Source organism: Kogia breviceps, chromosome 9 (genome assembly GCF_026419965.1).
Source record: "Kogia breviceps isolate mKogBre1 chromosome 9, mKogBre1 haplotype 1, whole genome shotgun sequence".
Taxonomy (NCBI): Eukaryota; Metazoa; Chordata; class Mammalia; order Artiodactyla; family Physeteridae; genus Kogia; species Kogia breviceps.
In genome coordinates this window covers 58,307,251-58,323,097 of record NC_081318.1, presented here as the reverse complement: position 1 = coordinate 58,323,097, position 15,847 = coordinate 58,307,251, and the positions used below count along the sequence as shown (strand labels likewise).

At 36.2% G+C, this 15,847-nt stretch overlaps 1 protein-coding gene across 2 annotated transcripts in view; it reads right to left on the bottom strand.

Moving 5' to 3' along the window:
* The window catches only part of CASD1 (CAS1 domain containing 1), a 68,715-nt gene that overhangs the window by 40,765 nt on the left and 12,103 nt on the right, over positions 1-15,847 (bottom strand). For both annotated transcript variants that reach the window (XM_059074257.2, XM_067042509.1), the window contains 2 exons: positions 3,220-3,264; positions 2,132-2,194 (listed from right to left, as the gene is read on the bottom strand). In XM_059074257.2, the coding sequence (XP_058930240.1) occupies positions 2,132-2,194; positions 3,220-3,264 (108 nt within the window). The remainder of the gene's footprint in view (positions 1-2,131; positions 2,195-3,219; positions 3,265-15,847) is intronic.

The window sequence follows — 15,847 nt, the reverse complement described above, 5'->3', positions numbered from 1 at the left end:
GTCCTGTAGTTTCATTCTACCCTATACAGTTCCTAAAGTGACACTACTATCCACTTTCTAAAACTCTTTCCTTCCCTGTGTGATATTACAGTTATTCTTCTTCTGCTTTTCCTCTTACCCCTTTTACTACCTCCTCTCATAATCTTTTTAATAGCTCCATTCCTACACTCTCTTCTTTAATCTATACTTGCTGCCTATTCAATTATTTCTATTCAAGTCACCTCAAATATCAACTCACTCCATACCAAGACTCCCCAAATCCATCTAAGTAGCTCAGACTTAATGACTACCATTCACCTACAGAATTAAATCTAAATTGCTGGTTTCCTTAATTACCTATATCTGCCACTCACCTAGAAGCTCTTTGAGGAGAGGAACTCTGTTAACCAGGGTATCAACAGTGTTTAGCCTGGTGCCTAAAATATGGCAGCTGATTTATAAATATCTGTTGGATAACAGTAGAGTTGTTTAAATTCAACTTTGCTTTTATGCCTGTAAGTATCTGTAAGGCTATTTCAGTTCATAAGTATATCTTTCTAATCCACTGTTCTTCTAGAAATATTATCTCCTCTGTAAAGCTTTCTTAGATCCTCACTACTATAAACAACCCTCATCCTAAGTGCCTCTATCCATGGTGCTTTCAGTTCTTTGCACTCAGTTCTACTGTTACCCTTCATATTATCATACCTTTATTCATAAGAAAGTCACTATCTACTAGATTGCACATTCCTCAAGGCCTGAGACTGGGGCTAATTCCCAGTCACATTCCTAATACCTAGAACAAAGCTAGTAATAGTACATACATAATAAAAATATAGAACTTTGTATTCTCAGGATAGAGCAGCTTATTGTGGAAATATTAAAAAATAAATACATGCATACATGCATACATACATACTCTTTGAAACCAATGAACTAATCAATCTCAGGTAATTACATGGCCATCTATCCAAATAAGTTGAATCTTTCCTCTCCCCCAATAATCATAAGGAGTTTTACAACAGAATCTAAAGCTCCAAAAACTAGTGTTAGCAAATTATAAGAACAGAAGATCTGAATATGCAATATATCTCCAGGTTAGTAAATAACAAAGGTTTTTTGTGATCTTGCCTGACTTATAAATTATATTACACTGATATTTGTTTAACTGTGAATTTCTACTACTTTAATGGATATACTTTCAGGTCCAGCACAAAGGTAAAACACATGTTTAAATCATCTGAAATATACTCATAACATTATATACTTCTGGACATTTAAAAACACATGAATAAAAACAAAATTATGTGAGACCTCAATTTTCCAGAAAGTTGAATTCTAGAAGTTGTCTGCATGTGTGTTTTTGAAAACTTAAACATTTTCTTAAAGAAACAAAGTTAAAAATGTTGACTAGGAATCTCACTGAATCCTACCAAAGTCTATTCGTTGCCGTACTAAACACTTATTGTGAAAAGAAGCAAAGAAAAATATCGTTGCAACACAAGTAATTAAGCAAAACAAGGTCAACAAAATTGAATATTGTTTTATCCATCCCAAATGCAAATACCTCTGGAAAAGAATACAGGTTTAAGTAAAGGACTGACAAGGAGCTATATGGAGAGACTGTGGAAGTTCTAAAGTGGACTTGTGAGAAGTTAGGGGTTTTCTGAGGTTAACAGCGTACTTGCTTTATATCTAATTTATCTCCAAACATTACGAGCCAAAACACATTAGGCTCGACTTTAGGTCACAAATATAATGATAAAAGGGAAGAAAACAGGATATTAAAAAAAAAAAGTTTCCTGAAGTATGAGGACATGAGTTTGAAGAACGAAGTGGAAAAATGCTCAAGAGAATGTATATAGTGCTAGAAAGATTATCTGAGTTTGAATTAACTGAGCTACAACAGTAACAGAAAGTTTTAAATCAGTAAAGTGTGGTATAAGCATAATCACCATAGGGTTAGAATGGTGATAACAGAGGCACTGGGTCAACACTTTGTTCTCTCAGTAAAGTGATAATCAACCCAGCATGGTCGAAATCCAAAAGGTTGGTATAACGTACAGGAGAGTGGGACAGGTGAGTATGGGAGAATGAGCTTTCAAAATCTGATTGCTCAAAACCAGCAAGGTCTATATTTTCAAATACAGACCTCAGTCCACACTTTGATACACTGTTTCATAGAACCATTAACCTCTGGATGCCACAGAAAATCCTAAAAGAGAAATGTAAGAAAAGAAGTCAAAGAAAATATTGTATCCACCATTCAAAATAAACTTTAACATATCTCTTATAGAGTACTTAAAAGTAAAACACTACTTTATCTACAATATCTTCATCTCTCATCTCATTTTGGTAAGAGTTTCACAATAGTTCTCCTTATGTCCACTTTTGCTTTTCTCTAAAATATTCCCCACATTTTAGTCAGAGTAATGTTTTAAAATTTTAAATCTGATCTTGCCACATCCCTGCTTAAGTATTCAAGGACTTTCAATCAGTTGCCCTGAGAATAAATTCCAAAGTCCTTAAAATTCCTAAGAAGTTGCAGGATCTGGCCTCTGCCTAGACATTCTGTTCTTTTCTCCTGCCATTTTCCCCCCTTGCTAAGTGTCCTTTTGGTTCTCATTCAGCTCCTGCAATGCTCTATGTGCTCTTTTATCTCCAGGGCTTTGTTCCTGTTCCTTCTGCCTATAATGCTCATAAATTCTCCCCCTAAGTCTAACTAGCTTGAGGCCTCAGTTAAAACATTATTTCCTCAAGGAGGAAAACTACTTTTAATAATTCCTTGTTCTATACATTTCTAATGCCCCACTTTTTCCTTTTTGCCATCCTTATCCCATGTTTAATTGCACATAGAAAACTATAATGACTCATAAACTCCATTAGATCTAGGACATTGTCGTCTTGATCCCCATCTGTATTCTCAGTATCTAGAAGTCACCTGTGACTGGGAATTCAAGAAATTAATATATGTTATTTTATGAACTTTGATCCTAAATACATACTGGTTTCAAATTAACATACAAGATTATTTTTTCCTGGATAAAAGTCTGAGAGACCAAATTTTCTGTTATTATACAAAATAGTGCACACATTTATTAAATTATCTTACTCTACTTATCTGCTCTCAATACACTGAAATACATTTAGCATGTTCAAAGCATTAGTTGATCTGCAAATAAATTAACCAATGAATAGTTTCAAGATTATAACATTTAGCTTACTGTTATGTGAACTTACCACTTTAACTGATGCAGTCTTGTCTTCAAAAGGAATGTTTTCATGCTGCCATAAAAAAGGGGGAGAGACAAAAGAGAAATATTAATGTGTAGATTAACTGTACATAAATAATTCCTCCTTCAGCTGCTTTTGTTGACTCATTTATACACCATATCCCAATTAACTACATTCAACTTGAAGGGGAAAACACCTGCATAGACTACCAAAAAATAGTGATATTAAACTGTTTATATGTGATCTTCAACATCTAAGATGTAGTTTAAAGATAAAACTCCAACTATGAATAAGCAGGTATGTGAACACGCCTATATAAATTATCTTTTTGCCAGGCTTCCTATGATTCAAATTTAGTCCTAGTATTATTATCTATGGTAGAGACCGATTGCTGCCAATATAATATGGCTAGATGTAATATGGGTCATTTCCAGGCTGAAGTTCCCAGGGCAATTCTAGTCTCTGCCTTAACCTGATACAGAGACTGACGAGGTTGAATGTCCCAAATGGTACAACTAGAAAAAAGTAAAAATTCCAATAGTAAAAATCCCTGAATGACTGCACGGAGCAAAGCCCCTTGCCAAACCACCTAGGACAAGCAGTGCTAAGTATTAAGACTGTAGCATGGTTTGTTGCTGCAGCAACATCTAGTGTATTCTCACCAATATACTAGTACAGGCCCTGTCTAAACAGGAGTGGACATATATGACTCTAGGTTATTGTAGATTTCACTTAGAAGGCAGTAAATAAATAGTCCAGTTGTAGAAAAAAATTAAAATCCAGAGACTACAACTTCTTGTAACTAAGTGTTCCATAAAAAGAATAAAAATCCTTTCATAGTTAAATATCCAGGATGGAATGAACAGGGATGGTTAATAAGAAGCTAATTCTCTTCCTAAAACCAAGGTTGAAATGTTTTCATTAATTTAACCAGACAGTATTTGTTTTTATAATGAAATAAAGTTTGCTTTTATCAACAAGCTAAATTTTTTAATTCTTATTAATCCTGCTTAAGCATCTTTTCCCAAAATGACTTTTTTTTTTTTTTTTTTTTTTGGTACGCGGGCCTCTCACTGCTGTGGCCTCTCCCGCCGCGGAGCACAGGCTCCGGACGCGCAGGCTCAGCGGCTATGGCTCACGGGCCCAGCCGCTCCGCAGCATGTGGGATCCTCCCGGACCGGGGCACGAACCCGCGTCCCCTGCATCGGCAGGCGGACTCTCAACCACTGCGCCACCAGGGAAGCCCCCAAAATGACTTAAAAAAAAAAAATTTTTATTGGAGTATAGTTGATTTACAATGTTATGTTAGTTTCAGGTGTACGGCAAAGTGAATCAGTTATACATATACATATACCCATTCTTTTCCCATATAGGCCATTACAGAGTACTGAGTAGTGTTCCCTGTGCTATACAGCAGGTTCTTATTAGTTATCTATTTTATATATAGTAGTGTGTATATGTCAATCCCAATCTCCCAGTTTATCCCTCCCCACCCTATTCCCTGGTAACCATTAAGTTTGTTTTCTATATCCGTGGCTCTGCTTCTGTTTTGTAAATAAGTTCATTTGTACCCTTTTTCCCCAAAAGGACTCTTGAGGCCATTAATTCAACAGAACTTTAAGGTTTGATATATGAAAAGAGTTTTCTTGGTCAAATAAGTCTGGGAAATACTGGGACAGAGAAAATCATATACGTGTTCTCCTCCTCCTACTCCATCCTAACCTTTAACAAATTCTTACTCAGAGAAATCGTGTGTCATGAAATTTCTTTTTCCTTTTTGCATAGCACAGTTAATTCAATATATTCAATCTGTTTCCTTTATTATTTTAATATAACATTTGCTATATACAAAATAATATATCACATATATGTAAGGCATAGTAAAAATAAATAAGCACTTATGAATCCATGGCACAAATCAGAATGTTACCAACACATGGAATGACCTATGTGCCCTCTCCCTCTCAAATTCCTTGCTTTGCCCAAAAAGAACCACCGCCTTGAATTTTTTCTTTTTTATTATACAGTTTTGTCACATGTATATGCATCCTCAAATAATATACTGTTCCATTTTGTTGGTTTTCACTCCAACTTTTAATTTTGAAAAATTTCAGACTTATTATAGCAAACTTAATACCCTTTACCAATGGTTAATATTTTCTACACTAGCTTCACATGTCTCTACGCACCACATGTACTGGGTGGGCCAAATGGTTAGTTCAGTTTTTTCCGTTAGGTGGCTCTAGTAGCACTTAGTTGTCTTTAACTTCATTCGAAACAATTTTGTTAGATTGTATGTGACAGCTATCATATCAGCGTGCATTTAAAAAAAGACATCAAAATTGGTGAATTTTTGTGTAGCCATTTTAATATTGAAGATGGAAGAATAAAAGCGACGTTTTTGGCATATTATGCTTCATTATTTCAAAAAGCAAGTGAAATGCAAAAAAAGATTTGTGCAGCATATGGAGAAGGTGTTGTGACTGATCAAACATGTCAAGAGTGGTTTGCGAAGTTTCATGCTGGAGATTTCTTGCTGGACAATGCTCCACGGTCAGGTAGATGAGTTGAAGTTGATAGCAATCAAATCAAAACAGTAATTGAGAACAATCAGTGTTATACCACACAGGAGATAGCTGACATACTCAAAATATCCAAATCAAGCTTTGAAAATCATTTGCAGCAGCCTGGTTATGTGAATCACTTTGATGTTTAGGTTCCACGTAAGTTAAGAGAAAAAGACCTTCTTTACCATATCTCCGTATGCAATTCTCTACTGAAATGTAATGAAAATGTTGTTTTTAAAACAAATTGTGACGGGCGATGAAAAGTGGATACTGTACAACAATGTGGAATGGAAGAGATCGTGCGGCAAGCGAAATGAACCACCACCAACCACACCAAATAAAGGTCTTCATCCAAAGAAGGTGATATTGTGTATATGGTAGGATTGGCAGGGAGTTCTCTATGATGAGCTCCTTCGGGAAAACCAAATGATTAATTCCAACAAGTACTGCTCCCAATTAGACCAACTGAAAGTGGCACTTGACAAATAGCATCCAGAATTAGTCAACAGAAAAATGCATAATCTTCCATCAGGATAACACAAGATAAAGTTTCTTTGATGACCTGGCAAAATCTGTTACAGCTTGGCTAGGAAGTTCTGATTCATCTGCCGTATTCACCAGACATTGCACCTTTGGATTTCCATTTATTCAGGTCTTTACAAATTCTCTTAATGGAAAAAAATTCAATTCCCGAGAAGCCTGTAAAAGGCACCTGGAACAGTTCTTTGCTCAAAAAGATAAAAAGTTTTGGGAAGATGGAATTATGAAGTTGCCTGAAAAATCGCAGAAGGCAGTGGAACAAAAGGGTGAACATATTGTTCAATAACATTCTTGGTGAAAATGAAAAATGTGTCTTTTATTTTTACTTAAAAAATCGAAGGCAGTTTTTGGCCCACTCTATACATAGTTTTTCTCCTTTGCTGAATCATATGAAAGTAAACTGCAGACATAATAACAATTTCACCCTTAAGTACACATCTCCAAAGAATATGTACATTCTCTTACATAGCTGCAATACTACAGTCCCACCTAAGAATTTGACATTGATAAAATATTATCTAATATACAGTGCATGTTCAACTTTCCCTAATTTCCCAATAATGTCTCCTCTATAGTTCTTATATTTTAATCTAGAATTCAATTAAAACCAGGTATTGTGTACCCGATTGGAGACAATACGGTGGAGAAAAAGGACCTTGAGCCCACCTCCTCTCACGAGAACATCAAAATCACAACTAACTGCTGAACAACCATGAATTAAAAAAAGCCTGGAACCTACCAAAAAAAGATATTCTACACCCAAAACCATAAAGAAGAAACCCAACAAGACAGTAGGAGAGGCACAGTCATAATATAATCAAATTCCATATCCTGGGTGGGTGACCCACAAGGAGAATAATTATATCACAGAAGTTCTCCCACAGGAGTGAGAGTTCTGAACTCCATGTCGGGCCCACAGCCTGGGGGTCCGGCATCAAGAGGAGGAACCCCCAAAGCATTTAGCTTTGAAGGCCAGCAGGGCTTGACTGCAGTAGCTCCACAGGAATGGGGGAAACTGAGGGCACACACAAAATCTTGTGAGGGCACACTTAGAGGGCACACATAAGGTCTTGTGAGCACCAGGACCCAGGGCAAAAACAGTGACTTCATCAGAGACTGGACTGGACCTACCTGCTGGTCTTGGAGGGTCTCCTGGGAGGCTTGGGCATCTGTGGCTCTCTCTGGGGTCATAAAAGCTGGTGGTGTAATATCGGGGAGTATTCCTCTACTTCAACTCTTGCTGGAGACGGACATCTTTCTTGGGTAATTAGCATCAAGACCAGGTCCCACCTAATAGCCTGTAGGCTCCAAGACTGGAAAACCTCAGGCCAAACAATCAATAGGCTGGGAACACAGCCCCACTCATCAGCAGACAGGCTGCCTAAAGACTTCCTAAGCCCACAGCCACCTCTAGACATGCCCCTTGACATAGCCCTGCCCACCAGAGGGCCAAGACCCAGCTCCATTTACCAGTGCGCAAGCACCAGCCTCTCCCACCAGAAGTCTGCACAAACTTCTAGACCAGATTAACCCACCATACAGCAGACACCAGAAGCAAGAAAACTACAATCTGGCAGCCTGTGGAACCAAGTCTGCAAATGCAGGTGAGAACCTACCCTGGGACCAGCTGGTCACTGGACCTTGGGTAATGAGAGGGAAAGTGTAATGCTGGGACACATAGGACATCCCCTATAGGGGGCCACTTCTCCAAGGTTGAGAAACAGAACTAAACTTCCACATACATAAAAATACAAATAGAAATTTAGACAAAATGTGATGGCAGAGGAATATGTTCCAGATGAAGGGAAAAGAAAAAAAATCAGAACTAAGTGACGCAGAGATAGGCAATCTACCTGAGAAAGAGTTAAGAGTAATGATTATAAAGATCATCCAAGAAATCAGGAAAAGCATGGATACACAGAGAAAGAAGGTACAAGAAGTTTATAGCAAAGAGTCAGAAAATATAAAGAGCAACCAAACAGAGATGAAGAATACAGTAATTGAAATGAAAAATACACTAGAAAGAATCAACAGCAGAATAAATGAGGCAGAAGAATGGATAATTAGGTTAAGTGAGCTGGAAGACACAGTGCTGGAAATCACTGCTGTGGAAAAGAATAAAGAAAAAAGAATGAAGAAAAACAAGGACAGTTTAAGAGACCTCTGGGACAATGTCAAATGTACCAACATTCACATGATAGGGGTCCCAGAAGGAGAAGAGAGAGAGAAAGGTCCTGAGAAAATATTTGAAGAGATAATAGCTGAAAATTTCTCTAACATGGGAAGGGAAACAGTCACCCAAGTCCAGGAAGCACAGAGAGTCCCATATAAGATCAACCCAAGGAGGAACATGCCCAGAAACACAGCAATCAAACTGACAGAAATTAAAAACAAAGAGAAAATATTAAAAGCAACAAGGGAAAAGCAACAAATAACATACAAGGGAATCCCTATAAGACTACTGGCTGATTTTTCAGCAGAAACTGTACAGGCCAGAAGGGAATGGCATGATATATTTAAAGTGATGAAAGGGAAACACCTGCAATGAAGAATACTCTACCCAGCAAAGCTCTCATTCAGATTTGACGGAGAAATCAAAAACTTTACAGACAAGCAAAAACTAAAAGAATTCAGCACCACCCAAACAGCTTTACAACAAATGCTAAAGGAATTTCTTTAGATGGAAAGAAAAGGCAACAATTAGAAACAATAAAATTATGAAATGGGAAAACTCACCAGTTAAGGCAAACACAGAGTAAAGGTAGCGAAACATCCACATGAAAATATAATACCAAAACCAGTAACTGTGAAAGAAGGAAAGTACAAATGCAGGATATTTGAAATGCATTTGAAATTAAGATATCAGCAACTTAAAACAATCATGTATATATATAGACTGCTATCAAAACCTCATGATAACCACAAACCAAAAAACTATAATAGATATACATACAAAAAAGAAAAAGGAATCTAAACACAACACTAAGGATAGTGATCAAATCAGAAAAGAAGAGAACAAAAGAGGGAAGGAAGAAAATAGACCTATAAACACAAATCCAAAACAATGGCAATAAGAACATACATATCAATAATTACCTTAAATGTAAACAGAGTAACTGCTCCAACCAAACGACACAGACTGGTTGAATGGATACAAAAACAAGACCCGTATATAGGCTGTCTAAAAGAGACCCACTTCAGATCTAGAGACACATACAGAATGAAAGTGAGGGGATGGAAAAAGGTATTCCAAACAAATGGAAATTAAAAGAAAGCTGGAGTAGCAATACTCATATCAGACAAAATAGACTTTAAAATAAAGAATGTTACAAGAGACAAAGAAAGACACTACAGAATGATCAAGGGATCAATCCAAGAAGAAAAGATAACAATTGTAAATACATATGCACCCAACATAGGAGCACCTCAATATACCAGGCAAATGTTAACAGACATAAAAGGAGAAACTGAGTAATGGGGGGACTTTAACACCCCACGTATGTCAATGGAAAAATCATCCAGACAGAAAATTAATAAGGAAACACAGGCCTTAAATGACACATAGACCATTGGATTTAACTGATATTTGTAGAGCATTCCATCTGAAAGCAGAAGAATGCACATTCTTTTCAACTGAACATGGAACATTCTCCAGGAGAGATCACATGCTGGGCCACAAAGCAAGCCTGGGTAAATGTAAGAAAACTGAAATCATAACAAGCATCTTTTCCAACCGCAATGCTATGAGATTAGAAATCAACTAAAAAGAAAAAAAGTATAAAAAACACAAACACGTGGAAGCTAAATAATATGCTACGGAAAAACCAATGGATCACTGAAGAAAACAAAGAGGAAATAAAAAAATATCTAGAGACAAATGAAAATGAAAACATGACGATCCAAAACCTATGGGATGCAGCAAAAGCAGTTCTAAGAGGGAAGTTTATAGCAATACAAGCTTACCTCAGGAAATAAGAAAGATCTCAAATGAACAACCTAACCTTATACCTAAAGCAACTAGAGAAAGAAGAATAAACAAAACACAAAGTTAGCAGAAGAAATCATAAAGATCAGATCAAAAATAAATGAAATAGAGATGAAGAAAACAATAGAAAAGATCAATGAAACTAAAAGCTGGTTCTTGGAAAAGATAAACAAAATTGATAAATCTTTAGCCAGGCTCATCAAGAAAAAAAGGGAGAGGGCTCAAATCAATAAAATTAGAAATGAAAAAGGGTAAGTTACAACAGACACCCCAGAAATACAAAGGATCATAAAAGACTACTGAAAGCAACTATATGCCAATAAAAGGGACAACCTAGAAGAAATGGATAAATTCTTAGAAAGGTACAATTTCCCAAAGCTGAACCAGGAAGAAATGGAAAATATGAACAGACCAATCACAAGCACTGAAATTGAAACTGTGACTAAAAACTCCCAACGAAATCCAGGACCAGATGGCTTCACAGGTGAATTCTATCAAACATTTAGAGAAGAGTTAACACCTGTTCTTCTGCAACTCTTCCAAAAATTGCAGAGGAAGGAACACTCCCAAAATCATTCTGAGACCATGATCACCCTGACACTAAAACCAGACAAATATACCACAATAAAAGAAAATCACAGGCCAATATCACTGATGAACATAGATGCAAAAATACTTAAAATGCTAGCAAACTGAATCCAACAATACATTAAAAGGATCATACACCATGATCAAATGATATTTATCCCAGGGATGCAAGGACTGTCCAATATCCACAAATCAATCAGTGTGATACACCACATCAACAAATTTAACAATAAAAACCATATGATCATCTCAGTAGATGCAGAAAAAGCTTTCGATAAAATCCAACACCCATTTATGATAAAAACTCTACCGAAAGTAGGCACAGACAGAACTTACCTCAACATAATAAAGGCCTTATATGACAAACGCACAGCTAACATCATACTCAATGGTGAAAAGCTGAAAGCATTTCCTCTAAGACCAGCAAACAAGACAAGGGTGTCCACTCTTGCCTCTTTTATTCAATATAGTTCTGGAAGTCCTAGCCATGGCAATCAGAGAAGAAACAAAAGGGATCCAAATTTTTTTAAAAAGCAGTAAAACTGACACCATTTGCAAATGACCTGCTACTACACATAGAAAATCCTAAAGATGCTACCAGAAAACTACTAGAGCTCATCCATGAATTTGGTAAAGTTACAGGATACAAAATTAATACACAGAAATCTCTTGCATTCCTATGCACTAACAACAAAAGATCTGAAAGAGAAATTAAAGAAACAATCCCATTTACCATCACATCAGAAAGAATAAACCTACCTAAGGAGGCAAAAGATCTGTACTTCGAAAACGGTAAGACGCTGATGAAAGAAATCGAAGATGACACAAACAGATGGAAAGATATATTGTACCATGTTCTGGGATGGGAAGAATCAACATCTTCAAAATGACAATAATACCCAAGGTAATCTACAGATTCAATGCAACCCCTATGAAATTACCAATGGCATTTTTTGCAGATCTAGAACAAAAAAATCTTAAAATTTGTATGGAAACACAAAAGACCCCGAATAGCCAAAGCAATCTTGAGAAAGATAAATGGAGCTGGAGGAATCAGGCTCCCTGTCTTCCGACTATACAACAGAACTACAGTTATCAAAACAGCATGGTACTGCCACAAAACAGAAATACAGATCAATGGAACAGGCTGGAAAGCCCAGAAATAAATGCAGCATCCATGGTCAATTAATCTATGACAAAGGAGGAAAGGATATACAATGGAAAAAAGACAGTCTCTTCAGTAAGTGCTGCTGGGAAAACTGGACAGCCACATGTTAAAGAATGAAATTAGAACATTCTCTAACACCAAACACAAAAGTAAACTTAAAATGGATTAAAGAACTAAATGTAAGGGCTTCCCTGGTGGCGCAGTGGTTGAGAATCCGCCTGCCGATGCAGGGGACACGGGTTCGTGCCCTGGTCCGGGAAGATCCCACATGCCGCGGAGCAACTAAGCCCGTGAGCCATGGCCGCTGGGCCTGCGCGTCCGGAGCCTGTGCTCCGCAACGGGAGAGGCCACAGCAGTGAGAGGCCCACATACCGCAGAAAAAAAAAAAAAAAAGAACTAAATGTAAGACCAGATACTAATAGCTCTTAGAGGAAAACATAGGCAGAACACTCTGACATAAAGTGCAGCAATATCTTTTGGATTCACCTCCTAGAGTAATGAAAACAAAAATAAACAAATGGGACCTAATTAAACTTGAAAGCTTTTGCACAGCAAAGGAAACCATAAACAAAATAAAAAGACACCACAGAATGGGAGAAAATATTTGCAAATGATGCAACGGACAAGGAATTAACCTCCAAAATATACAAACAGCTCATGCACCTCAATAAAAAAAAAAAACCAATCAAAAAATGAGAAGATCTAAATAGACATTTCTCCAAATATATACAGATGGCCAAAAAGCACATGAAAAGATGCTCAACATTGCTAACTGTCAGAGAAGTGCAAATCAAAACTACAATGAGGTATCACCCCACACCCATCAGAATGGCCATCATCAAGAAGTTTACAAACAATAAATGCTGGAGAACGTGTGGAGAAAATGGAACCCTCTTATACTGTTGGAGGGAATGTAATTTGGTACAGCCACTATGAAGAACAGTATGGAGGTTCCTTAAAAAACTAAAAATAGAACTACCACATGATCCAGCAATCCCACTCCTGGGCATATATCCAGAGAAAACCATAATTTGTAAAGATACATGCACCCAGTGTTCATTGTAGCACTATTTACAATAGCCAAGACATGGAAGCAACCTAAATGTCCACTGACAAAGCAGTAGATGAAGAAGATGTGGTACATGTATTCAATGGAATATTACTCGGCCATAAAAAAGAATGAAATAATGCCATTTGCAGCAACATGGATGGACCTAGAGATCAGTATTCTAAGTGATGTGAACCAGACAAAGACAAATATCATATGATATCACTTATATGTGGAATTTAAAAAGTGATACAAATGAACTTATATACAAAAACAGAAATAGACCCACAGGCACAGAAAACAGACTTAATGTTACCAAAGGAAAAAGTGGGGAGAGGGATAAATTAGGAGTTTGGGATTAACATATACACAGTATTATATATAAAATAGATAACAAATAAGAACCTACTGTATAGCACAGAGAACTATACTCAGTATTTTTTAATAACCTATAACGGAAAAGAATTCTGAAGAAGAATATATATATATATTCACTTTGCTATACATCTGAAACTTACACAACATTGTAAATCAACTATACTTCAATAAAAAAGAAAAGAAAAAACAACAGGTATTGCATTTAGTTGTCATGTCTCTTTAGTTTCATTTTATATATCAATTTATTTTATCAATACACATCAAATATTATATTCGTTATTTTTTAGAATCTAGGTTAATTGATACAATGCACCAAATCTAGACTATAAACAGCACCGTGACCTTGTTGAACATCTCTTTACATGAGTCACTTTCTGTAATAGTTCTAAACGTTCATAGACTATACAAATGTTCACCCTCACATAATAATGCAAATTATTTTTTGAAGTGTTTGTAACAATGTACCCTCACCAGTGGTTTGAGGCACAGCCTCTCTAATACATCTTGTTAGACTTCATATTTTTTGCCATTCTCAAACTTCATTTTGCCACTAAAGTAGGTATAAAATGCTATCTCACTATGGTCTTAGTTTGCATTTCCCCTATTACTAATGAGGTTAACCATCTTTTAGATTTACACTGGGATTTATGTTTCCTCTTCTGTGAAATGCCTGATCATGCCTTTCCTCTTTTTATTCTACTGGGTTGTCTTTTTTATTAATTGGTTCCTTTTATCTCTTGGATATATGCAACAAATATCGTCTCCCAGTTTATAGTTGTCGTTTTTCTTTAAGGTATCTTTTGATGAACACCTAATCTTAAAGAATGTGAATTTATTCATCTTTTATTTTATGGTTAGCATTTTTTGTTTCTTATGTACGAAACTTATCCCTACCTGAGGTACCAAAGATATTCTATATTTTTTTCTAAAGGTTTCAAAGTTTTGACTTTCACATTTAAGTCTAAATTCATCTAGAAATGATTATACTTGATGGTGTGACGTAAGGGTCCAATTTCACTTTTTTTTTTTTTATATATAACCGATTGACTCAGCATCGTTAATTGAAAGACTTTCCTATCCCTATGGATCTTCAATGGCATATCTGTTAAGTTTTTTTGTATATGATTGTGTCTATTTTAGAGTTGTATATTCTGCTCCATTGGTTTCTTTGTTTAGCTCTCCCAATACCACATTTTCTTAATTAAAAGATGTCTAGTTAAAATAGGTCTTGATATTGGAGAAGTCCTTTCTACCTTGTTCTTTAGATCTCTTGCAGTTATTCTTGGTCCACTGCCCTCCATATAAAATTTGGAATGAACTGGTAAAATTCTACAACAAATGCTGTTAGAATTTTTTGAACCTATGGATTAATTTGAGAATAACTGACATGTTTACAATATTGAGTCTTCCCATTCCAGAATACCGTACATAACTAACATTTAATTATATTTAAATTGCCTTTTAATAAAATTTCATGAGTTTTCTGCATAAACACCTTCCTTAGTTACTATGTTTATTCCTGTGTACTATGTGCTTTTTGTTATTATTGCACATGGTATATTTTATTTAATTAATTAATTTATTTATTTTGTGATACGTGGGCCTCTCACTGTTGTGGCCTCTCCCGATGCGGAGCACAGGCTCCGGATGCACAGGCTCAGCGGCCATGGCTCACGGGCCCAGCCGCTCCGCAGCACATGGGATCTTCCCGGACCGGGGCACGAACCCGCGTCCCCTGCGTCGGCAGACGGATTCTCAACCACTGCGCCACCAGGGAAGCCCTACACACAGTATATTTTAAATAACATTTTTGAACTCTATATTCCTGACAAGTAGATATGCAATTAATTTTTAACAGCTTTATTGAATTACAATTAATTTTCATATATTTACCTTATAATCAGCTATATTATTACAATTTTTATTACATCTAGTAAATTTTCTATAGATTCTTTGGGATTTTCTGTGTAGATAACTGTATTATGAAATACCAAGTTTCTTTCTTTCTAATCCTTACATCTTTAAATTATCTTTCTTTGGCTAAGGATCTCTAATACAATAATGAATAGAAGGAGCAATAATGGACACTTCCTTGTTTTCTTCCTGAGTTTAATGGAAATGTGTCTAGCATTTTACCACTGGAACATTTACTGTAGGATTCTAGTTTTTATCAGAATAAGTTAGAATACAAAGGAACTTACCTAACAGAGAGAGAATGATACCAATTCTCTGATAGTGTCAGGACTTGGTTAATGGCCCAATATGTGATCAAAAAAAGATTTCATGTGTGCTTTGAAAAAATATATTCTCTGATATCTTAGTGTATGCTTTAAGTATTGAACTATAAGTTCGTAAAATCA